Source organism: Oryzias latipes, chromosome 1 (genome assembly GCF_053564925.1).
Source record: "Oryzias latipes strain Hd-rR chromosome 1, Olatipes_Hd-rR_3.1".
NCBI lineage: Eukaryota > Metazoa > Chordata > Actinopteri > Beloniformes > Adrianichthyidae > Oryzias > Oryzias latipes.
The window spans coordinates 32,790,633-32,817,300 of record NC_136237.1 but is presented as its reverse complement, the minus strand read 5'-3'; the positions used below and the strand labels follow the sequence as shown (position 1 = coordinate 32,817,300).

The 26,668-nt window shown below is 40.0% G+C and overlaps 1 protein-coding gene across 2 annotated transcripts in view; it reads left to right on the top strand.

The window, feature by feature from the left end:
- atf7ip (activating transcription factor 7 interacting protein) overlaps nt 1–26,278 on the top strand; it is a 30,358-nt gene extending 4,080 nt beyond the window's left edge. Inside the window, exons 1-14 of one of the 2 annotated variants that reach the window (XM_011474376.3) lie at nt 10,299–10,847; nt 14,867–14,915; nt 17,008–17,511; nt 17,640–18,063; nt 18,225–18,400; nt 18,504–18,641; nt 18,723–18,794; nt 18,878–18,984; nt 22,760–22,821; nt 23,332–23,994; nt 24,071–24,172; nt 24,271–24,348; nt 24,467–24,546; nt 25,341–26,278. In XM_011474376.3, coding sequence (XP_011472678.1) covers nt 17,014–17,511; nt 17,640–18,063; nt 18,225–18,400; nt 18,504–18,641; nt 18,723–18,794; nt 18,878–18,984; nt 22,760–22,821; nt 23,332–23,994; nt 24,071–24,172; nt 24,271–24,348; nt 24,467–24,546; nt 25,341–25,796 — 2,856 coding nt within the window. In that variant the 5' untranslated portion in view covers nt 10,299–10,847; nt 14,867–14,915; nt 17,008–17,013 and the 3' untranslated portion in view covers nt 25,797–26,278. Of the gene's footprint in view, nt 1–10,298; nt 10,848–14,866; nt 14,916–17,007; nt 17,512–17,639; nt 18,064–18,224; nt 18,401–18,503; nt 18,642–18,722; nt 18,795–18,877; nt 18,985–22,759; nt 22,822–23,331; nt 23,995–24,070; nt 24,173–24,270; nt 24,349–24,466; nt 24,547–25,340 lie in introns of those variants that run through there. The other variant, XM_011474379.4, reaches the window with a different exon arrangement.
- Nucleotides 26,279–26,668: the final 390 nt, after the last annotated feature.

Genomic DNA, 26,668 nt, shown 5'->3' with positions numbered 1-26,668 from the left:
AAAGAGCACTGGGTCTTTAAGTTTTTGTTAATTGGATGAGGGAACTGGTTTGCTTGACTTTAAATGCACCTGGCCATAAAACCACAAATTCTAGTTAAAGTCGCATTGTCTTAAATAATATTTGTGGATAATTTACTATTTTTTCTTTCGAATGCCATGTTAGGTGTATAGCTTTGTGCTCTTGTACCAAAGAACAGACTTTTTGCGACTCTAAATGCACATTGATAATGTACGTGTTTGATATAGCACAGTCTATTATCTGTGTAGCTAACATGGCTGCATTAAGCCTGTTTTTCTTCTGTTAGCACATTTCTTGCTATTCCTTTTAAATTAAATCACCAGTTTTCTATGCTTCTCGAATTTTTAGAGAGAAATAACAGCATAGTTTCTTCTAAAAGCTTTTGACTCTTGTCGGAAATCACGATTGATCTACTAATCAAAAACGCACAGCTACAGAGTTGCTTGTTAACCATTTCTAGCACTTGTGATTAAACAATATATTTTAAAATGGGCATTGTAGAATGGAGGAGCGTGTTTTCTAAGTGCTGACGCTGAACTTTATAGCCTATGAGACATGTTCTATGGAGTTTTAAAAAAGTGTTTTTCTTTTCTTTTAATGGTAATCTGATGGACTAGATTTGGTTCAGGTGGGACCAGGGGCCTCATTTATAAAACTTTGCGTAGGATTTGCGTCAGAAGTGGCGTACGGATGAAACATAGGATGTGCGTACGCACAGAAATATTCGGAGTTATAAAACCGTGCGCACGCACATCCTACGCATCTTTCTCTTAATAAATCACAACCAATTCTAAATGCTGCGCAGCTTTTGCGGCCTCATGACACGCCTATAGTTGCCCATAAATAGTCTGTGAAACGCCCACAAATGAATATTCATTGATTGCGAAACCATGCCAAACACGGAGAGAAAATCAAAAAAACGTAACTTCACTCAATGTGAAGTAGAAGTTATCGTTGATGAGGTGGAAAAGAGGAGAATAATGTTGCTTGGAGGGCACAGTGTGGGCATTACTAATGCCAAAAAGGCACGTGAGTGGCAGACGGCGGCAGACGCTGTAAATGCTGCAGCCTCACAACCTCGGACCGTGGCCGAAATAAAAAAGAAAAGGTCGGACATCAAAGTCAAGGCAAAAAAATGTCTAGCGCTGAACACCCCCCCCCCCCCCCCCCACACACACACACACACGTGGGGGGGGGGGACACCGGAGCTGACCCCTCCTGATGAGAGACTGGCGGCAATAATTGGGGAATCCCTTTTAAGTGGAGTGGTGACTGAGGCGCAGGGGGACACCGACGCGCCAGATGCACCGGGTGACACACCCCCAAAAGCCCGCAGAGGAAGTCGGAACCGGCTCATAAGCCACTCGTCCTCGTTTGCCAGCAAGTCTCCTTGCTGTCTAAAGATGCGTTCACTCCGAATTCTTCCATTTGCCACATCTTCTAAGAGCGCAAGATCAGCCATTGTGCGTCATTACGCATTGTGATGGGGCATTTTATTTCCATCCATTTAATTACATCTGACAAGCTGCAGATGTCGGTAATAATCGACGTGGAAATGGGAAATTGATCAGCGCAAATGTAATTTCTTGTTGCTTTCTGAATGGTCGAGACATACGCCATACATTGTTTCATCAAAAATAAAACAAACTAAAGGCATATGCATGAATACCATAATTCCGTAGCTTATGAAGAAATGTTTTACTATGAAAACAACTTTCCCTAGTGGACAATTAATGCATCTCTCTCTATCTATCCATCTGTCTGTCTGATTGCACCTATATCTGCTCCGCCAGACGGACACATTGACGGGAATGTCAGTTTTGTACATTATTTCGCTCTGTTAAATATATTATTTATGAGGATAAATTGCACAACATGCCAATATTGCAGAACATATTTCACTTTTCTTTTTCCAAATAAGTGTTCATTTGAATTTCTGTTGTAATTTTCGTTTGATTTTTTTGTTTTTGTTTGTTTCACTGCTTATCGGTCCAACGGGTGTTCGTGTAGGCTGTTAATTTTAAGACTTGCTTTGTGAAGTCTTCATGTTATTTATGAGAGGCAGTATTGTCATTTTCACTTTCACGTGTTTCTTCCATCTGCCGACGGCGTCGCCGTTTCTCATTTCACCCGTTTTTGTGCGTACGCCTGGGTCAGAGCTTGCGTGAAGGACCGCACATTTTCCCGTCAAGTTTGCTTTTTATAAATCTCAACTATTGCGTAGAGAGTGGCGTACGCCTTCTTTTGTGCGTACGCAACGTTTATAAATGAGGCCCCAGGACTACTGTCCCCATCCAACTGCATTAGGCAAGTTAAAAAAAATGCTGGGTTAGGCTTCATTTCAAATAAAGTAGGCCTGCACAATATACCGCAAATTTATCGTTATCGCAATATCCAGCTCTGCAATATGCATATCGCAAAAGACGGCGAATATCGCAATAAATCGCAAACCCAAAATGTGTTAAAACAATCTTCTAGCAGCTTGAAGCATTTAACGAATCAAATAAATCCCTTTATGCTTTGACCAATCAGATGGAATCCTTCCCATTGTTGACCAATCAGATGGAGGCCTATTATGTTAACCCTGGTCCTGAAGAGCCTCAACCCTGCCTGTTTTCCAGCTCAACCTTAACCAGCTTGCTGTTGATTGGCTGACTCAAGTGATTTCACCTCCTGATTGACTGAACACACCTGATTTTGGTTATCATTATCGAGCAGTCTAGGGAGAATTGGAAAACAGACAGGGTTGAGGCTCTTGAGGACCAGGGTTAGCCACCCTGACGTTTGTCCCCCATGTCGATGAGGGTCATTTGGAGTATAATTTTTAAACTGTTGCAATGAAATGGGAATGATGTTTTTGTTTATTTTTCTATTTGTTTATTTACCGCAAATTTATCGTTATCGCAATATTGATCACTAATATCGCATATCGCAAGTTTTCCTCATATCGTGCAGCCCTAAAATAAAGGAACATAAATTTGCTGTTGATTTCAAAATGCGAGGAGGTTTATGGATGTGGTCAAGGAAGACATAAAAATGGATGATGTGAGCAGGAAAAAGGCAGAGGATAAGGTTTGGATGGAGGTCGATGATATACTGTGGTAACCCCTAAATGGTGGAAAACAAAAAGGCAAAGAATAAGAATTGCCTTAAATAAAATGGTATAAGGCTTTTCTAGCAAAGCAGCCATGTTGTATAGTTTAGAGACAGTGGCAGTGTTGGATGTTTTGTAGATACATGCAGGGAAGCAAATTTTGAAAGGAGAAACGGCGATTAATGCAGGACTCGATGATTGTTTGTTCATTCATTCATTCATCTTCTAAACCCGTTTTGTCCCTTTCGGGATCCTGGGGCTGCCGGAGCCTATCCCGGCCACTCATGGGTGAAGGCGGGGGACATCCTGTACAGGTCGGCGATCTGTCGCAGAGCCACAAATTACACACTCTCATTCAGACCTGGAGGAAATTTGGAGTAGCCAATTAACCTATGAAGCATGTCTTTGGACGGTGGAAGGAAGCCAGAGTCCCCGGAGAAAACAGCAATTCAAAACAGCATATTCTCCCCGCATGCGCGGAAAGGTCCCCCATTGGAGTTCTTTTTCAGGACCCCCATTGGAGCTTGAACCGGTGGCCTTCTAACTGTGAGGCAAGATTGCTAACCTAAGGATTGTTTGTGTGACTGAGAATACTAATCATAGGGTTAAATAGACACACGAGTAGCTGCTGGGACCCTCAAAGGGGGACATTCGAAAGATATTGAAGAGATGCTTTCAAAAATGTGGGAGCAATTTTGGGGGTGCCTGCTTCCTGTGCGAACTATCCAAGGGTTAGGGTTGGCTGCACAAAAAAAATCTATGAAAATATGGGTGAGTGTTTTTGGTGTGAAAGGACTTGACTGTCCGGCAACTATCCTGACAAAAAATCTGTTGAGATGAATTGGATAAAAAACGAGCTAAACTTTCTTGCTCAACATTGGTGTCCTTGTGGGAAAGCCTTCTCAAATGAGTTAAAGCTGGCATTGTGACAAGGTTTAAAGATAAGGAAAGGTCATTTAGTTAATGTGTTAAGGCAGATGGGTGAATGTATTCAGTCAAGTAATTGCATTTCTGAATGAATACAATCTTACCAAGCCAACAACTAGAGCCAGTTGGGTTTGAATAGTGAAATAACGACCAATCCACTACGGTATCATAGTAGTTATATAAACCCATAAGCAAAATCAGGATTTTGACATTTTTGTCTGTTTACATCTCTGCTATTCTATTGGCCATATGTAGAGTGTACAATTTGTATTGTGGCAACAAAGAAGATTACATATCGGAAAACATGGCTTATGTCAAGAGTCGATATCACAAAAAAGTTGGGAAATGAACTTAAAAAATGGATCAACTAGGAGTCATTACAATTGTAGTGCGTCATCAATGCATCTGCAAGTATAAAATATTATTAAAATTTAGTGTGCCTGCAGCATAACTTAGCATGCTAGCAGTGCTGTGACAACCTGTCAGAAAATGTTTCTCAAATTTTATTTATTTTTGCCTACAACTAGAAGCTTAGCGGTTGAGCATATAATTGCTGAATGTTCCCTGCAAACCGCTTCAAAAGAGAAGAACTCCCACAACTATAGAGTAAGAGGGCTGTTTTAAAGGACTGAAGCTAGCAAGTGTTGGAGCTAGCTACGTAGTAGCACAAACAAATCCATTCGAGTTGTTAATCCTTTAACAACAGATGTTGGTTGCAACACTAACACAACACACACCTTGACATACCATAACTCTTCGACCTTTCACACTATCAATGTAAATGAGCTGATTCTGATGCGGAGAAAGCAGCTTTGTATATCGGCTGTACACAGATACGCAACACATTACTATGTAAAGTGTTGCATTACAGAATCAACTGATTTACATGGATTGTGTAAGCACTTTACTATTGTACCCCACTTTAGAATCTGCGCGAAATATGGTAATTGCGTAAACTGTCGAAGAGTTACGATAGTCAAAGGACCGTTAAAGATTTAGCTTTAGCACCAGTGGTCTAAAGGAAAATCTTTTTTGGAAAAAAAATCTTTTGATGTCAATCACATAACCTTCACTCAACATTTTTTTTTGCTTTTTATGTTTCAGTTTCACCAGACTTTCACTACAAGCACCATCCCTCCAAACTTAGAATGGATTCTACCTTTTGATTGGAATGCAGATCAGTAAAAAACTAGGATTGAAGAAAAAAGAATTTGCCAGCGTCTCCCATATGCTAAAAACTGAGAATTACTTATCTTGTGTAAGAACACAGTGGTTTAACGTTGTAACACTGGATAGACCTCACAACTGAGGAAAACACTGGAACATAATTACTTTCTGAAATGCGGAGTAGATGCAGCATTTTGACGGATGAAGTTTAGCAAGCAGTAAAAGCTAAGCTATAATTAAATATTTTTTATTATCGAATAATTGCTCACATTACCAATTTTCCTAATGTATGGCACACCGGATTATAAGACACACTATTGATAAAATTGTCGTATTTTTGAACTTGTAATATAGAAGGCGCACGGATTTAGAAGGCGTGTGAAGCGAGACTAAAAAGTCACAGATAAGTCCGTCAGTCAGACTGCAACTGCGTTCACAGTATCTCTGGAACTTGTCTGTAATATGTTAATCCTGTTAGTGTACTCAAAAAACCTTGTTTGCAACATGTAAAAAAACAGACTGATAACTGTAAAACAAACGTTTTACAATATCACGTAATACACCGCAGTCCATGCATCTTTATAACACCCATACTTGTTTGTAACTAGTAAAAAAACAACAAAACTGACACTTTAATAGGATGCTGTGTTCCTCAAAATTGCTCCAGCATCAAAGAGCACAACCTGATTTAATCCATATAAGGTGCTCCAGTTCATAAGGCGCACTGTCATCACTGTGGATGCTGAATTGCAAACAATGTGGGGCTAAACAAGTATGAAATAAATTGAATTGCACTTTTTTTCCCCACCAATATTGCTTTTCAGTATTTTATTTATTTTTTATTTTCATGGTCAAGGTAGAATAAATCATCATTGTTAGCTTGTCTAAAAGATCTGTATGAAACTGAACAGCTGTGGCCGCCATTTTATGCTGAAACATCCGTTGCCGGCACAGTAGAAGTGGGGGTGGGGAAGTGTTAAGTAAGGAAAAAAGTCTACTGTGACAGGTACATAAAGAAAACACTCAAATTTAGACAGACTATAAAGTAAAGTAGTTTGCTGTTTCAAGGCCAAAGATGGACCTTTTACCAATTAAAAAAAACTTGAATTATAACAATCTATTTGTTTTGAATGGGTTGGTAAAATTTTCCAAATATACCTACTTATTCTTGTTTGTGGTCAGGTTTGTGATTATCTTTCTTATTTCTGTTGTGATCTTTTTGCATGTTTCAGTTTTAGTGCTAAAAATCCCCCTTTTGCAAAATGGTTTAGTCCATCCGTGGCAGTAAAACTCAAGTGGGAAGCACATTGCAGTTGTGGGGGAGGGGTATTGACGCTCTGTTTCTGTTTGAAGACTTGGACTGCGTGGTGCTAGCTATAGCTTGATCATCCAGCCTGACTCTAAATATCTTAGTGATAGCTGAGTGTTGTTGAGTGCATTTTTGTTATTTCAAAATCTTTTCCTCACTAGGACATCTAGATCCTTTAATTAAAAGTTTTTTTTCTTAAAATTTGTATTGAGTTAAAAAGGATTTTCCTTTGCACTCAGTTGTATTGTCTTGAGCCTTTGTACATATCATATTGTGGCTGTATAGCTACAATAAACCCTTCGCTCCATAACGCTAAGGAAAAGGCAGCATGTGCTTGATTGATTCACATGGAAGCTCCTGGGTCTGCGCACCCCTTCCCCCTCCTATTTTTCTTCCCCTTTTTCCTTCTACGTCTCTCTGGCTATTTCTTGGTTTTTGAGGAGGGGGTGGAGGTAGGGGGGTAGACAAAAAGAGCGTACAAAATTTGAGCTACTTACACTTGGAAAGCAATGCGTTAGGGCTTTTGAGTGAGTGTCTGCATTTCACTGTAAAACATCCCCTGTTGGGATAGATTGCCTTTCAATCAGTAAATCCTCACTTTTGGTCTAATTGTCAAAATGTGACTGTAGTGTTTCGTCAGTAGTTTATTGTACAATGCTATGCACTATAATCTTTGAATATATTATTTATTGGGAGTAATGTTTGTGTTGTCTGTATTAGTTTATTTCGTTTGGGGAATTGCAAACTGGAAATGTCTTTCTAGATTTAAGCTTATCGGTTGTAATTATTTTATAGATTTTTTTAATTATGATTCAAAGGTAGAACTATTATGGCACCAGGTATTTTGAAATAAGTCAGTCAATGAAATTCTTGCATTTTTATTCAATTTGCTCTCCTCAATTTCAAACTTCTTATTTTGTTTTAAATTTTCTGGATTGAACAATACGTCATTGTTCACTGGTATGAGTCAGAGTACACTTGTGGATGGAATGCCGCTCTTTTCACATACAGGAAAACTGAGCCGCACTGACGCTCTCAGCCCTGTGCTGTTCAGACTAGCTGGTTAACCTGTTCAGGCATGTTTTGGAAATGACCTCTATAGAAGAAAACGCCAGCTCGATCACTATATATTCCAGGGGTAACATCAAGCTAACATAAATGTGCCACAGCTCAAATGAGTCTTATCTGTGGAAGGATGTTTTCTATCTAATCAAATTAGATTGAAGTCAGTTTTGACATATTTTATAGGTATTTGCGAGTATTGCTTTTGATTGTTCATAGTCATTTTTATTTGATAGTTTTCTTATGCAGCTGAAGGTTGAGATTGTTTTGCTAAGTGTTGCAGTCAAAGCTCTGGCTGTGTACAGCAGACCAGGTGGCCATTTTGAGTTTCAGTGAATCCAGATGCAAGCAGTCAGTGTGGGGGAAGGGAAGACTGCGCACCCTGCGCAGTAATTTTGGAATGCAGAATCTGCCTTCATGAATTGACTTTTTTAACCCAGTGTTTTTAGTCTAAGATTAGTTTACTACTTAGTTGTTTTTATTCCTCCAGTGTTTTAGGAACAAAAAAGCAGTAGTAATAGTAAAGCATTCCCTGTGTCTGAAAAATGTAAACAGATACGTAAACATGTTTGGTATGTACATAAGGGTTTGGGTACTTTCAGATACGTAAACATGTTTGGTATGTACATAAGGGTTTGGGTACTTTAAACATTTGATAACAAGAAGAACAAAGTCGTAGTTCGAATAAGTTGTTTACTCAGAAACCCCAGAGATCTCCAAAACAGTCCACTCAGTGTGGCTTTGAGTGGAATAAGGCTAAAGAAACAGTTTTGATCGTGAGATTCTAGCTTTTTTCTACAATAATCAGACTTCTCAGAACCACAAACCAGAATTTGAAGTGGACTGAAGTGCGGACCTTACTTGTTATGTCCCTGCTCTTTTAAGTGGGCGGAGTTTGCTACATGATCTGCCCTTGCCTGTCCTCAGCATGCTGTGCGCAGCAACACTGGTGGCCATTTTGAGTGTCTGCAGTAGCAGAAGAGGGGGATGGGCAAAGAATGCAGCGTAACTCTTTGTTTACTTTCACAAAAGGAGTATAATAGATTTGTTTTAATTGTTTAAAGACATGACAGAATATATATATATATATATATATATATATATATATATATATATATATATATATATATATATATATATATATATATATATATATATATATATATATATATATATATATATATATATATATATATATATATATATAGTTATTTATGAGTTTTATTACAATTAAATAAGGAAACAACTATAATTTCTTTAAAGTAGAAAAAAGTATAAAAGTATGAAACCAAAGCATTTATACCAAGTTTATTTTTTTTTTGTTTGTGCCTTTAATGAATAATCCTTGTTTTTTTAAGGATGACACCCCTTCAATAGAATGGTTCAGTCCAGACAACAGCAACCCTCCTGCTGTGGGAGCGGCAGGGTGGATAGTCTGTAATTGTGCCAAGCTGTGCTCTTTTTTTTTTTTGTGCCGTGTGCAGCTAGCACGAGACTGCGCAGCTAAAAAGCGCCATTTCCCCCTCTTGTAAAAGCAACTGGTTTTGAAGGAAAGGCTACCCTTTTTTCAAGGCATTATTTTATATTACCTTGGTAACTTTTAAGCATAGATTAAGGATGTTTATAAGAAATTGGTTACAACATAAAATTTTATTTAAAACATGTTTAAGATATTACTTTTACATTTAAGGTAAAGGGGAGAATTCTATAAAGTTTAGAATTCAATAAAAATTATTGCAAATCAACTTTTTTACCATTAAGTTTAATAGATAATTTCTTATCTTTAGGGTTTGTTTGCCCCTCCCCCACTTCCTCCCCATAGGACATTGGTTCAGCCCATGAAGCTGGGTAGGCTGGTTTACCACAGGCAGAAAGACAGTATGTGTGAGTGTGTGTGTGAGCCTGTGAGTGAGAGAGAGACATAGCAAAAGGAGATTTGCAGGGGTGGTTGGGTGCAGCTGCCTGTGCGTCAATATTTTGGCCGCAGTTAAGCACTGGCTATGGAGCGCTAGCTAAACTCTTACTTGCTTGTATTTTTGTGCCTTTCTTTGCAAAATCTGAATTGGTTTTATTTTTTAATCATAAGGAAATTCTTGTAGGATTGTAAATCCTATTATCAAAGTTTTTTATCCAATTTTTTTTCTTTTTTTAGATTCCCCCCTCCCCCACATTTATCTAAAACTTTGTGGATTACTGTGTATTATTTTTAACAGGAAAATACCTACGTAATAAAGGAGTGATCTTCTAGAGTTAACCATAAAATCTTTTACCTTGCCGTTAAGGGCAATGGTGATGTTGGCTTTTAAACCAGCAGCAGCTACTGCACAATTCGAATAATATGTTTGAACGTATAATTTGTTTTTTTAAATATATGTTTTGTATACACTTTAAAGTGTAATGAAAATTTTCCCCATTTACTTTAGGTAACATAGTAAAATAATTTAGTTGCAGCACATAATCTTTACCTCAACATCTGGAGAATGTTGTAATGATAAACAATTACTGTAATATTTTGACAGATTTCTCATTCTTTGCCCCTTATTGACCAAGATCGTTTTTGTATTAAATTGCCATGACCATCACAATTTTAAAGAATCTAACACATCGTCCCCCACCTCTCGACAGAATGGTTTTGTCCTTGCTGGCTGTGGATTTTTACACTGTGAACTAGTTTGTGCTAGAGCTGGAGGGGGATGGGTGTTGCTTAGCAACAGTCTGTTCACTTCTCTTCTGTTGCGCTGCTAGCTAGTGTTGTTATAAGTAATAATAACCACTCCACAATTTAAGAAGAAAACGGGTGGCATAACACTTGGTGTGTAACTTTAATGGAATAACAATTAAAAATGACAGTAAGATGCTAACAATATAGAATAAAAGTGTGTGTGTATTTAGTTTCATTTTATGGGGAAGAGCACATTTTGTTTGCTTTTCATTGTAAAGTTTGGGAAATTGCTAATACATGCACATAAGCTACACACACTGAAAGCCATACCCCTGTGAAGAACAAATTGGACTAGTCCTGCTACTGAGCCCCTCCTTCTTTCCTCTCTTCTGTTTCCAACCTCTAAGCTGTTCTCTGCTCCTGTGACCAACAAAAATATGGAGGGCCCAATCCAACTCATCTTGCTAAAGCCTGACGTTTGTTTCTAAAGCCTTTTTTAACAGTTTCTCATCACTTAGATGGATTTAAAGCCAAGTTTCCTGTTTTTCTTTTTAAATTTTTTTTTTTTTTTTACCAATTAGCTATGGTATCCTTGCTAGTTAAAAAGGTAAGGGTTTTGGAATTTTTGGGGTTTACATTTTAAAGCAACTTGAAATGTTAACACTTTCCGTTGTTGTAAATATAGTCTTAAATAATATTGTCACCACAAACAAGGTGTTCTGTTAACAAGCGTTTATCGGTAATTGTAACTGTAAAGTTTACATTTCTTAAAATTTGATTCCATTTCAACCCTTTAGTGATGCACGTAAAAGCTTTGTACAATGTCCTGGGTACTCAATATGAGGGAGGGACAATCGTATAAAAGACATCTTGTGCCAAAACAAGACTCTTTTAACATTTTAAATACTGTTAGCATGTTCTGCACACTTTTCAATCAAGATTATATTGCCAGTTTATATATATGTTGTCAAAGGAAAGTTCTTAAGTATCTGGATTTTACAGTTAGTAATTAAAATGCCTAGAACAGTGTGACGCTGCTCAAGTTTAGTGCTGCGTTCACACGGAACGTGAATTGTGCTTCCCCGCGTTTGACACGTGACAAATTTGCTGCTCAACGTTGTCCAAAAATGTCTTCATAAACCTAAAGGCCCATACACACTGGGACAAATTTCGCGCACGATTTTTGCCGACATTTAACGCTTCGTGACTAAACAAAGGGCACCAATGAGAGTGTGCACACCGACGCGAAAAAACGCCACGCATCAAAAAAAACCCGCCTCGGGTTAGTTTTTTTTTTTTTTTTGACACGTCGCGTCAAAATCTATTCGACCAATGAGAACGGCGCTTTTGCACACGTGTCTGGAGCCTCTGAAGTTACAGTAAAACACAACTTGGGGGCGCTCAAACACAAAACTGCCTTGCTGAGCACACATACCAGCGAAGAAGATAGACGCTGAGTTGCATCTACACAGCCGCGAAGAAATAATGACGGACATTCTAAAATATCCCCGAACCAAGCACCAGTTGGAGCAACTGGTGCTTGAAATATTCATGTTTTCTTTGTATGATTCTGACAAGCGCGTAAACACTTGCTCTCTTCTTCTGAGTGAAAAGCAACTTTAAGAAGCGTAAAGTTGCGCAGCGCCACCTTGTGTACAGGAGTATTTCTGTTTTACATTAAGCGCCATCTAATGTCAGGTTATGAAATTGCATTGTCGCTCGGCTCATCGTCAGCGAAAATCGCCTGGGTGTGAACACAAAACACGTGGTGAAAAACGCTGGCGAATAACGTCCCGCAAATATTCGTCCCGGTGTGTACGGGCCTTAACGCTCCCGCGTGTGTGGGAGAAGCTAGTGTCAAAAGTTTTTAGCCTTATCGCTCCATGGAAGCTTTGTCAGTAGGTCTCATTTACAATGCTTGTAAGACATTGATGATGTTGAAGTATCAGATCTGCTTATTTTGAATAGTTATACAAAAACATTGGTAAGCATGCCCCCATGTCTGGGTTCATGAGACCATTCAGAGACTCTCCCAGTATGGAGAGGTTCACAATCTACTACAGGAGCTGGATATGAAAGATTGCTGCTTTCGGTGGTACTCCTGTCTTTCTGTGTCCTAGTTTGACAGTTTGTTGTACGGCATTAGTTCGATGACGGAAAAAATAAGAATAAAGTTAGAGGAACTTTTTATTGTGGTCTCGACGAAAATAAGAAAAATATCATAAAGATGAGGAGAACGATCAGATTCTTCTCCATGTTGGTTTAGGATTCTACTCGCTGATCTCATCATTAACATGTCACTGGCCAAATCATGATTGGTTGTCAGGACACATCTTCGCCAAAATTCAGATATATGAACTCTGGAAATTTTGTGACTCCCAAATGACATCACAACACCCAAAACGTGCTGCTGCCAGACTGCCGCACCATGTCCAATGGTCAAAGCGTGCTGCTGGACCGCTGATTGCGTCCGTACGTTGACTAAACATTGAAACTGGTCACCCCTAAAGCTTGAATTCCATTGGTATCACTGATAGTTTTGTTGGAGCCCTTGGTATTAAGTATTACTTTGTGCATTACTTGAACTGAAGACGTATCTCTATCTGAACAAGTTATCTCTGACAGAAAAATTAAGACGATAGTTAATTTGTTTTTCTGGTTTAACCCTCAAACACTGGAGCTTTAGTTCCAGTGTTGACATTCTTTGGACTACTGCAACTCTTCAACCGTCAAAGGTAATTTGAGCAGATTCTGAAGCTGAGAAAATCAACCTTATATGCAACATTTTACAGTAGTGAAGTGCTTATGCAATCAACGTTAATCAGCTGATTCTGTTGGGGAAAAAGTAGCTTTATGCCATTATGTTGCAATGGTACAAAGCCGAGATGCAACGCAGCTTAACCCTGTAAATGTTCGAAGAGTTTTGAAAGTATGTCAAAGAGCGGGTTATTTTGGTGTCACTGGCAACATTTCTGGTGTTAAAGGGTTAAACAAAGTTAATAGTTTATTCCAGATGCACATTTTTGTGACTACTTCCGATAATTATTCAGATTTATTTTTAATTTCCAGATAATTGATTTTTGTCCTGCTTTTATAAAAAATACCAAAATTAATTCTTTAGGATAATGGATTATTTGAATCCTTTTGTTTTTTATCTTTTCAGACCATGTTACATTTTCTTACTTCAACATCATAAACCCCTTATTTGGAAAGTGGATACACACACTTTATGACCAAAAATAGGTCATGACTCTTGTCGGCTGGACAAAACAAGTGGCATCTAGAAAGAAGTAGGCTTTACTTAAGATACCTTTGGCTTTCTTTTAACTAAGCTGGAAATAACACTTAAGTTGTAGCGTTTTTTGTAATGTAAGATGGTTTGTGATGATCTGGTGGAGTGTCACATTTATGCAGTAATTGTTTTTATGTAATCTTGAGCCAATAAAAACAAGTTATTGATAATTTGACTGCAGATTACGTGCTACGTACGCATGTAATATGTACTATTTGTTATGCTTCATATGTATCCAATACTGGATGAGCAGCAGTTCATTTATAAACTGTAAAATGGTTAATGTATATATACATAAATGTGGTTTTTTTTTTGTATTTTAGATTAGACATCCTAATGGGTTCTCTCTTATTTGTCGTGGATTTGAGTTTAGTCTCTACTTGCTACATCCCGTAGACTTGAGCAGCATTTGAAAACCTCTGTTCTAAAATTAAATCTACAATGTTCGATGCAACGTTGCCACCGGATTCATCTGACTGTCATTTTCAGCTAGCTACAGTGGGTTTTGCCTGGCATCGAGGAGCCGAGCTAACCACCATTTTGAGTTTCTGTACTAAATCCAGGCGCAGTAATTGAGGCTGCAGGGTGGGGGAGGGGGACTTTAGGTTCTGTGCCGTGTGCAATAGCCTTGGAATGTGGAGTGGAGCAACAATCTTGTTTCTATGTACACCCATCCACCATCTTTGTCGTGTTTTTATTCATATTTATATATATTTATATATATATAATGCTTTTCGCGTGCCCTTACTTTTTAAGACTAGAAATATGTATTACATACACAGGAGTTTTATTCTCATTGCAAGAGGCATGTTTGCTGATGAGAACAGAGCAGAGATGGTTTACACTTTAAAGCATCTGCTTCAGTACCTCAGGGTGGTGCTTTTGCAGTAAAAAGTGTACACTGAGTCTATGCGTTTTCCATTTTCATAAAGCAACCTGCAAAGTTACAGAAAAACTTGTGGTTAAAGGACCAATGTTCAACTGCAGCTGTTTTCCAGATCTGATCCACTAGGTCAGCAATTCAAGAAAACCAAAGCTAACGCTCTTTATACATACCAAAACACTAACAACAGTCATTCACCAAATCGAACCTTTAAGGGGGCTGTGAGTCCATGAGCCAAAATATTATAGTCTATTAAGTACATCACAAAAGCAGCATAGATTCTAAATAAATGATGTCTAAATTCCCTCAAGTAGTTGCCTTAATTACAAACTAAGACCTCCTAATGTCAGCCTATGATGTGGATATAAACCCTCCTATTTACTGTAGCCACTAGGTTACATTTTAATTTCACTTTTTTGTTACTCAAAATAATATTTTGTTTCCTTTTCAGATTCAACGTCATTTGGTAAATCCATGACCATCAATCTGCTTGCCTAAAGGTAAGTTAGAGTGAATAGGCACTGGTGTTATTTGTTTCTGAGCAAAAGATGTCGCTTCATCTTCTGAAACACGTAGCTTTGAAACCTTTTTCTCAGATGGGTTACTGCTTTAAATTAAATTATCAAGTCCATACATATAGCCAAAAAGATAAATGATCTTACTGCATAATTAAAAAAGTACCTCAACTGTGTGAGAAAGACAAGACCATGTACAGAAAGACCATAACATTGTGTATAACCTTGTTGTGCTGCCAGCACTGCCACAGTCATACTCCGAGAGAAGCGAGACATTTGGTCTGGAACGCAGAGCTGCAAGACCAACTGACGTCATTTTGAAGCATGACACCCCTGGTCTGTTCTGATTGGCTTAGGAATGAACCAATAGATTCACGAGACAGTGGAAGACAGTTGTGTTACTGCTGATACTATATTACTTGGCTTCTGTTTTGCCTTTGGATTGTTGTCTGGATAAATAAAAGGTCAACTGTTAGGTCAATATTTTGCAATGTTTAAGGGCATCTAATTTTAAATTTTCATTATATCAATATATATATATAATATATTCATTATATTAAGTTATATCTTAAAGCTAATGTTGAACTAGCTTACTGTTTAGATACGGGATCTGTCATTTGTCTCCATGCACTGAATCACAGGAGAAGATTTGTAAACTTGGAAAAAAAAACGTAAAGTGTTCATCTTTTTGAGATGTGGAATGGTATGTTTGAGCCCGGGTCTGACCTTAAAAGTGAAGCTATAGTACAGGAAGATCAGCAGCAAGACAATTCCCTTTGGTAAAAATGTTCTACTCCACTGTACTCTCTGTGAAACAGAAAGATCTGAACTGTTGTTATGCTGTCATTAGGCAGTTAATTACATCTCTACTTGCCTACATATTTTAGGTGTAAATGTGGAAAGAGCAACACAATGACAACAACGGTTACTGTCAGGAAGTTGACATGGCAACAGTAGATTTTGTTACAAATGCAAGGGCACAATATGAAAACATTTAACTATATAATTTATCTACCATTCCACTTACTTTCATATATGAAAACACTTGAATACTGGATAATATCTAAAAGAATTGGTGCTAAACCATAAAAACACCAGTTAAAATTTCACAATCACATATTTTTAGGCTTTACATTTAACAAAAGGATTTGCATGGGTGCAACTGTTTGTTGTAAAGCTTCATTTAGAAATATAGTGATGGATGCTTACATCTATAGTTTGCCATAAAGATTCATAGTTTAACCTATAAAATATGGCTTTGTGAAAATACAGTAAGAATACTATTTTGGCTAAAAACATCAATTCTGTTACAAGTAAGGTTATTTACATAAAAAGGTTTCTAGAACTTTTATCTGGAGTTTTTAACTGCAGTATTAACATTATTATATGACACTATTATTAGTATTAACACCACACACTGATCTATTTTTAGAACTGTTTATTTTAAAACAAAGGCACAACACATGATCGGCAGATCTTTTTCAGCAGACTTCTGGCTGAAGAGTGCTGGAACAGCTTTGAAAAAAAGCTTTTTCACATTAAGTTTTATTCAAAATGTTACTTCTGAAATAAAGAGGCTATAACAACTACTGGTGCATAAACACGCCCTGTAACTCGCCCCTTTAGCTCAGTGAATTGTCACTTGTAATGCAGTTATTTGGCATTGCTGGAGAACACACGGTAAGAGTCTGAGTTGCAGAGAAATTTTCAGAAAAACAGTGAATGTAGATTTGGAACTTTAAACTTTAATGCCCGTATTCAAGAATGAATCCAGATTTTCAACTAAAAAATGAAAACCAAAAGCTTTTTTTACACTTGGAAACCAGGACAACAGTGAAAAGAAATGAAAAGAAACAGCTGTGCAACTAAAGTTATGTTTGAATGAAGTTATGTGAATCTGTGAGCAAATTTTCTATAAAAGACCACAGCATCCAGATGGACTCTTCTGCACCCATTACCTTTTATATTGGGTGTATCTTAGAGCAGCTTAGAGGTCTCTTTTGTAGAGAGTTATTTTGTTTGCTTTAGACATTCGCAAGAGTGATCACGCTGTTTGCATCCATTTTTGCTCTTACAGGAAGCAATGGAAGTTGTCGTGGCGGAGGAGAAAAAGAAAATTTTCCGGGCCAGGAAAACGATGAAAATGAGTGATCGTCTGCAACTGGAAAGCCTTCACAGCACTTTGCTGACATCAGCTTCAAGTTTGCCCAGCCCATCTCCACCACCACTTATGAATGGCACACACAAAGAAGACGGCGAGAAAGTGGACGATAAAGAGCAAAACAACATCTCGCGCGCAAACTCTCCCAACGCAACATCACCCAACTCTCAAACCCCTGGGAATTCTCCTGCGCCATTCCTGTCCCTAAATTTGTCCCCGTCTCCTGGTTCCTCTCAAAGTCCAAAAGAACAAGAAGTTACTTCTCCCAGGTCTCCAGTCCAATCTGCATTCTTTGACGATATTAAGGCAGAAAGTGAGGCAAAAGACTTTTCTCCAGGACTATTAAATGAGTCTTCAGTGCCATCGTCAACTCAACCAAAAAAAGACACTACAGAGACGCCATTGGACGAAAAGAAGCAGGTAAATGTCAAAAAGCTTACGCAAAACTCACTCGGTATTATAAAACATTATTTTAAATGTTTAAAGGGTTAAAGAGTTCAAAAGATTCTTCAAAAGTTTCTTCAAATATGGTTTTATACTCTTGACAGGAAAAAAAGAGTACAACAGAGCATCTATCAGTGGATAATTCCTTAAAAGATTCAGCCTCGTCCTCGGATGCTCCACCGTTGGAATCTGAATTTACACGACCAGTTGAGGGAGAAAGTGACTCTTCCACAAAAACGGACCCTGGCCCCCACATTTCCAAAGTAAAAGATGGAAAGCCTTATTCTCCCAAAGCTTCTACGAGTCTTTCCAAACCTCATTCTGAGGGGGAAAAAAAGAAATCAGTGGATATCAAAGAGGAGAGCATAAAAGATGAGAAGAATAAAAAAACCAGCATCAAGAAAGGGTTAAAATGTGGCGAAAAAATGGAGGTGGATTTAGTAAAAGAGGAGATCAAAAAGGAAAAAAGTGAAGAGGGACAAATGACTAAGTCGTCTCGACCATCATCAACTCCGCCCTCTAATACAGGTTGGATATTCCCTCAATATATTTGTTTACTGGTTACTGTCATTATCTCTGTTACTAATATCAAACATTATTTAACAACAATGCTCCTATGCTCATGCTCTTTACTGTGTAAAAAAGTCAAAAACTCAAACTGCATTTAGTAAGGATTGTCTTGCGCACAGCTCAAGAGAAGAGGTCATCCTCAACACTGAAGCGCACCTTATCAGAAGGAAGTGAAATAGACGGACCGACTGTTAAAAGAGAAGGCAAAAGGCCCAAGATGCAACATGAAGAACTGGAGGCCCAACTGGAACTGAAAATCAGTGCCAAAGCTGGCAGTCACCATAAGCTTGAAAAGGTATCAATCAATTGTCCTGCTATGTCTTAACTTGAATTTTAAAACTGCCCCATTACTGAGCCCAACTCAGTCATTTCTACCATTTTCTGGTTTCGTCTTTTAGATTGTGCAGCAGCTTGTGGAAGAACGGCTGAAGATCTTGGAGTTGACTGTTTTCGACAAAAATTTCCAAGAGCTAAAAGCCAGGGTAGATAAAATTGACTGTGCCAGCAAACATCAAACGGCCCTAAACTCACTCCAAGTAGGTTCATTGTACAATTGGTATTATCGTTTAGATTTTTCCATGGCAAAAACGTTGTCAATTTCTGCCCATCTCTTTTAGACCAAGATTTCTCGACTCGCTAAAAAGTTTGGAGAGGCTAACCAAGCATCTGAAAACAAAAGAAAGCAAGATGTAAGATACAATTTTTTTTACTGCAGTTAAAGTGAGATTTTAAGATTTTTTTTTTCTTAAAGACTGGTTTTACTTTGGCGTAGGTTATTGCTGCAGCTGCCGCTGCAGCTGCTGCAGCAGCTTCTGTAGCTACCACTACAACAACTGCTGCCAAGACTACTACTGTTACAACCATCCCTCCACCTCAGCGGTAAGTCTACATAAAAAAGTAACTTCTAAACTAAATTCTATGCTCTGTACTTAACTAGTAACTGAATGAATCCACGAGGAACACTATTTTCACATCAGTGCCAGTTTAACATTTGTCAAGTGACAAAGTAATTGGGTTTCAAATTTTTAAGCAAACATGCAGTACAGTCTGTGCGCAGTGTTTTGTGTGAATAAAATTTGGCTTTTGTAAGAACGTGACAATACTGGACTGATAGGGTTAGCATCAATAGATGACATTGTCCCGGGTTGCAAACTATATTATAAGACACTATTTTCAAAAACAGACTAAATTAAACAACTGTACGTCCTTCAAAAATCCAAACTCCTTCTTCTATGTCCTTTTTTCCCCGCTTTGTCAGCCTTTTAACCCTTAGGAGTCGACGGACGCTGCACAGCGCCCAAATCACATGACCAATTTTGAGATGTGGTTTTGTTTGCTCCTCCTGGCTTATGATAAATCATTTCCGTTGTCATTTTTTTTATGTTAGTTGTTTACCCGTACGTCCTGGACCTGATGAAGAGTTGTTTCAGTAAGTAGTTGAACGCTTACGGCGATTGCAAACAAAACATGTGGAATCACCTTCAGTCCTGTTGAGTAAAAAATGTTTTGCCATTGGTTGCTGGAACAAATTCAAGAAAGTTGCAGTGAAAAGTTTTACAGCTGAGATGCTTCAGAGATTTGAGACACTTTGCATGTTTGGAGTGTCTCGTTTGTTAGCTTGTTAGTGAGTGTGTAGTTAGTTTAGTGTCTAAAACTAGGCGACTGTTGAACACGATCAAAGCGCTTCCTTTCATCTTTGAGCTTGACGCTGATGGCGCTAATGCGGAAATACTGCCATGGTGGTGGTGAAGTGGATAATCCATCATTTGTTTTTGAAGAGAAGAAAAGATGAGTTTCCAACTTGACCCCTGAGAGCGATTGGAGTACTGGACAGACACAGAGACCACTCAGCAGGCACACCAGGTCCAGGTTTCTGCTGATGCCCACAGTAGACACTCCTCCATACGTCAGCTTTGAGTCGTAGAGGAGAGAGGTGGATTATGATACTGCCCCAGCAGTGAGCAGGTTCCAACCATGGGGGACACCAGGAGTCCAAGTGGATGAAAGTCCTGACTGTTGTCCAAAACACGTATTTTTGCTGTTTGTTGCTTTGACACAGTCAGGACAATTTGGACCAACATCGATGATGGTGCTGCGAAAAATGAAAGTTTAGGGAAGAACTATAAGGACTGATATAGAGATGGAGATCTCCACAAGCCTTTTGATCGCCTCTACATGTCGTTGGTGTTCCTGCCAAGCCTTCTAGAACTACAAGAGACAAAATCACCCTTTGTCCAAGCCCCTACCAGCTAAGTTGATGACAAAAAAACAGATTCCAACTGATTCCAGTCCATATTTTGGAACATTCACATCAGTAACCCAGAAGAAGAAGCAAAAAATGATGGAAAGAAGGAACTCAAGGCTATGACAAAGGCCTGCCAGGATTATCACCAGCCAAGGAATGAAAGGATGACGATGTACAAGAAGGACAAGTTGACTTGTATTTCATATAATGGGGGCTGAGACTTTTTGTACTGGTTGAGTCGAGCACTCTTTTGTGAAATCCACCATATATACTGGAAAAAACTGCAACAGAACGTGGACCTTACGCAGCCATCCTATCCTGATACTGGGTGCCATATTTGCATATATATGAACTGTTCATGGACTCAGACAGCGGACGTTTGGAGCATGTGGCGGCTACAAGGAGAGCAGATGGATGCCCCAAAGGGGGGGAAGCAAATGCCCTATACAAAAATCTGGGAGAGGGCCCACTTGTCTGTGCTGCACCACCCATCCTGCATGTGCCACAGACTGGCGAGGAGTGGAGATGGACGCTGGGCTGTGAGAGACATGCCCTGTCCAACACTAACAGGAACATGGGTGGGGTTGACCCATCTGATCAGCTCAAACGGTATTACTCCGCCCACAGAAACCGGGCTCACTGATTCAGTACTGCCCTGCTGCACTTGTTGGAAAGGGGAACAACAAACATGTATACCTCGCACCTTGAGACGAGCAGAGCCAAGCTAATGCAGCTTGTGACACACAGACGTGATGGTGGAGATGGTTTAGTGTGAACAAGACAGGTTTTCCCCAGAGCAGGAGGCCGCATCCACATTCCCGTGCCCATCGACACAGATTCTGATAATGTCTAAAACACAGGGAGGCTGAAAAGCAAATGCAGCCTTCAGGTGATCAAGATCAGGAAAGACGCAGCTTTTGAAGTAAAGTGACTCTGTTTGTGAAGCTGGACAGGAAACTGCTTTGTGGATCTGCTCAAATCTCCTATTTATATATAAATAGGGGGGAAAAGCTTGGCTGCATTTTTAAACGTTAAACGTTGGGTCAAAAATTGAACATGATTGAGATGCGGTCATGTGAATTCGGCTGAAGTGATTTGAGTCTTGGTCTGAGACACTGGCTGAGACACTGGCTGCCTTTTCATTTAAAAAGTTGCATAGCTGCTAAAAGCCAAAAGGTTTGTTAAGTTTAGGTCCAGTGTAGCAAAAAGGGAAAGCTAGGTGAGGTTGTACTGAAAAAAAAATGCTACCAACCAGGGCAAGGTGAACTGTTTTATGGTGAAAATATAAAGATCAACTCAGACAAAAACGGCCAATCGTACCCTGGACTCCTAAGGGTTAAGTCTCACTTGTACGTCCAAAATCCTACAGATTGGTCGGGATGATAAAACATTTGTTTTATGAACCCTCAAAGTAAACCCCCCCCGTGGGTCGAGGTCCTGAGTCTTGTGACGTTCTACAATATGAAGCCTGAGCGTTTCTGCAGGCAGAGCAGTGTAGTTAAAACTGCACCTCTTCTTCCAACAGCGTGCTCCGTCGGCAGACAGTAGAGCCGCAGCCTGAGGTACCCAGAGAGGGAATGGCACCCTCTCTCGGTAAGACCCCTGCACTGTCTGTCAAGGTGGAAATGGAAGAAGAGGACATGGGGTACGAGCAAGAGACAGATGTCTCACACCAGATTGCCATGGCGACAAAGCTGGCAGAGTTCAGTGAAGGAAGATGCAGAGCTGAAGTTAAACTCCGCCCGATTTCTTCCCATTTGGAGAGCGTGTTGTACAACAACTGCAAGCGAAGCTCAGGAACCCCCAGGCCTGACCGTTACGCATCTTACCTTTTCCGCTACTTGGTCCCTTATGACACCTACTGTGACTGGGTGGCAAAGGTCAATTACGTTGGATTAATGGGAAAGGAGGCACTGCCCACAAACTTGAGGAGAGCAATGAGGATGTACATTGACCGTCGGTTTCCTTTACTGTCAACTGAGAGGTGGAGAGAGATTCGTGACGTAATCAATGAGATACTCAGAGTCAAGAGAAGACCGGAGTTTTTTCGAGAATATGACGGAAGGACTACAATGTTAATTTGAGGCTGTCACACAATCATAAGCATTCTGGGACAATTGTCATGAAGCACAATAATCAAACGGTATTTAATCTTTTGTCTTTCATGCAAACACGTAGAAGGACATTAAGACCTGGTGACTTGACACTCCAAACCGCTTAACCCCTTAACATCATACCATAAACTTGGGCAACCATTTTGTAAATTGAACCTTCATGCAAGCTGTTTTACTGTGTTGAATGGAATAAAACGAGGTGTCCACGCCCTCTTCTGTTCAATTGTTGTGCTGTCATGGACGCAAAGGGCTTCCTATGTCTTCAAGTCTAAGCATGAGCAATCTTTCTGAACAGGCCGGTCCGTGCTACCGTCGAAGTAAAGCAGACTCCAACCGTTCCTTCGTCTAGCTCTGCTGGTGAGTAGCAGCATTTTTTTTCCAAAGTGGAATTCTGTGTCCGTCTGTACGAGAACAACGGAGACGGTTGATAGATTTTGGGGCTTCAGTCTTGGCAGCAGAATGTGTTTTTCATTTAAACAAGTTCTGGACATCACTGCCATGTTTCTAAACCAATTTGATTTACAGTCACAGGTTGATGATTTGAATACATTTAGGATTTGGTGTGAATGGACTAAATATTGATTCATGTTTAAAAATTGTTTGGGTATTAAAAAATGGATTTAAGCCACCCAAATCAGGAGCAGCTTGCAGAAAATCTGTAATTTTGTCTTAACAAATACAAAAATCAATCCACTTCATGACTCTGACAGTCTAGATCCTTATTTATTCATGTTACCTAGTCCTAAACCATCTTGTTGTGGGTTTAGGTTGTATCTGCCTTTCAGAAAATACTAAAAATATTCACGTTTACTGCTCCATGGAGCGTCCTCCTCCTAACTGACCTGAACTCTTTCTGCTTGTTCCCAGTTGTTTCGGTCCAAGCACCTTTACCTGCCTCTGTTGCAGCCTCGACCACCTCCGGCACCTCCACTGCCATGGTTCCACAGGGCTCCATCCTGCAGCTCATAACCTCCAGCGCCAACAACGTCTCCACGCTGGCCACAGGCATCACTACTCAGAGTCAGCCGGGCACGCTGGTGCTGAAGACGGCCCCCGGGAGCAGCATGGTGGCTGCGGGGCAGCCTCTGGTTATCCAGCTGCCGCTATCGGTTAATGGCCAGACGGGGACGCTGGTCAACTTCCCAGTTTCTTCCTTGTCTGCGGCCACCTCACTAACCAAGGCTAAAACCACTCCCTCCACCACCACCTTCATTCTCAAGCCCTCTCCTGCGACCAACCCAGTATCGGTCTCCAGCTCAACGGCCGCCTCTCTCCCAGCAATTCAGGCCTCTGCGGGTCAGGTGTCCTCCACCCAGATCTCTGTGGCCCGTGCTGTGTACCAAGGCGGTGCAGGTGGAATAACTACTCCCAACGCGGGAGTTTCTGTGACCACAGCAAGGACACCGGCTCAGTCCGTCTCTGTGGTTGGAGCTTTGTCTTCTGCATCTTCACCTGCAACCTCTGTACCGGCGGCGACCGGTTCTACTGCCCCAGGACCCCCACAAGGGACGTCTCTAACTTCAAAAACAGGTGAGGAAGATGGAAGCTCTGCCTTTGCTTACTTTCGTTCTTCTAACTTAATAACTAACAAGATGATCTTATTTAGACAACCAAACCACCATAACCCCGCCAACCAAAGTAGTTGTGCCTGTAGCACGACCCAAAGGCTCCGTCATCGACCTTACCGAGGATGACGATGATGTTCAAGGTAAGACGAGTCCTTTTCCCCTTCATGAATTTATTGTTTTAAAAACTTTTCCTGTCTTTAATCCTGACACTAAGAGTTTTTTTTGTTTTGTTTTGCAGTGACAGGAGTGAAGAATGCAACAGTTGCACCTCCTTCTCCTGCGTTGCGTTCCAACCCAGTTACCAGCATTTCCACCAGTAAGAACAACCTAGCATGTTTAATTCATAAACAAACGACAGCACTTAAAGCAATTCACAATTATTGCTTGTTTTTTTTTTGTGTGTGTTTAAAAAAATCTTTGTGATTTATCTGCAGGCGCTGCAGCCAGGTCGTCCCCAAAAACCAATCAAAACCCCTCAAATCCTCAGATAACGGTGCATCATCGCCCCCCACAGGTGAGGATGTAGAAGTGCAACAGAAAATGTTGAATTTATTGTTTTTAGTTCTTATTTAGAATTACATGTGTCTGCAACTCGAGCATGAATGGAGAACAATTCACACAAGATTATACAAATAATAACAGCAGCTTCTGGCCCCCAAGGGTTTGGGTTTTTCTGTTTTTATTCACTGATGTTTGAGGGGAAAAAAGGAAGAAGAGCTCAAATGTAACAGAAGTGTCAATAGCAATAGGAGCCCGGCCACTATTGGCGACTGGCATCTAAAGTAAAGAGAACCTTTCAGACCCGCCATTATTATAGACCGGCCACTCTCCTGCTAGCTTACAGCCCATCACAAATGATCTCCTATTCAAACGGCATTTCTTCGTCTGCTCCTGATTCACAAAAATTTGAATAAGGAAATACTTCAAACAACAATTTTAAGCTTCATTTTCTTCTTTTCGGAAAAAAGAAAACTGGTCAAAAAGACAAGACTCTACTTTTTCTTCAGGGCTACATTTAAAAAATGAAGGTTTATTTTTTTGACAGTTTTTCCTTATTTTAAAAAGTTTTGTTGAACTACTTAAGATCACATCTAATTGTTTGGTTTTATTCGCATACGAGTAACAGTTGCCTGTAACTTCTGTCAAAGGATTATGGTTGTTGATTTGAAAACTTGAAAATGCTGAACTAATCCAGACGAGGGGTTTCACATTAAAAGCCTAAAATAATCAACTTTTCGTCATTTTTTTTCTGCACATCAAAAGTGACTTCTAGTGACTGCTTTCTAAACTTCTCTATGTTTTTCATAGGATGCTGCTTCCAAGCCCCGCCCCACAACCTCTGCAACAACACGGGGTCCGGCCCCAGCGCTCCCTGCTCTCCCCGTCGCCCCCGCGCCTACACGCTTACCCCCCGAGGCCGAACGCACCTCTCCTCCCCAACAACTGCAGCTGAAGCTGGTGCCGGGTCAAACCGGCATCGTGTTGTCCTGGAGTGTGGCGGAGGTCGACAGAAGCTGCGCCACCGTAGAGAGCTATCACCTGTACGCCTTTCACCAAGACAACTCCAACTCCAGCTCCGCCCAGCAGCACTGGAAGAAGATAGGGGAGGTGAACGCGCTGCCCCTCCCTATGGCCTGTACGCTGACACAGTTCCAGTCTGGCTCCACATACTATTTTGCTGTTCGAGCCAAGGACATTTATGGACGCTTCGGTACCTTCTGTGAACCTCAGTGCACAAATGTAATCACTTCCACTTCTACCTAAAACCGTCAGAAAAAATAAAAGTTTTTGTTTTTTTTGTTTTTTGCCTTTGAATGGTTATGGCAACTTCTTTTTTTCATTTAAAAGAAAATCCTTTTCTGTTAAGACTCAATGCTGAACACATGCAGTATCTGTAAATAAACCCACATCCTGGACTACTGACTGACTTGGAGGATCGCTGAATCAAATCTTCATTCTCACTGGTTCTTCTTTGTATGTGACGTATTATTTTGTGACTCAAACGTGTAAATATCTGATTGATCTAACCCCTCTGCAACGTCAGATATTTATGCTGTTGCCTCCCGCTGTTCCAGCCTTTTTTTCCACCTGTTTTTTTTTTTTTTTTAAAGGATAGGCTGCAAGATTCTTCATGTAAACTCAAATGCACAAAAATGTAAACTTGTGTGGTAGAAACAAAATAACTTTTGTAAGTTCTGTCTGGAAATGAGACTTTGACAAAAACAATAAAAAAAAGTTTTATTAAATGTTCGGCTAAATTGAAGTGTTAATGAACTGTTTTTAACCACGCTGTCAGACGGCACTTTAGCTTGCCTAAGCTAATTGAGGATGTGTAGGTTTGTGCTTGCTGTCAATAATTAATATGGTGTAACATCCCTGAACGCCACGCTGCTGCTGGTGGACCGGCGAGCACCGGTTAATGGCAGCTTTGGTAAAAAGGAACAGGAGGTAGCTAGCACCCATTGATGGTCATTTCCATAAGGAGAGATTTTAGGAATGCAAGGTAAGATTTGTTGTGATACAGACAAACGTGTGTGAAGTAAGTCCACAATCTTTGGCGGTTTGGCTCTGGGCTGATGACGTTAACTCAGACCTTTGGTGAATAAACCTTAGAGCAGGGTAGACCAAATCCAGAC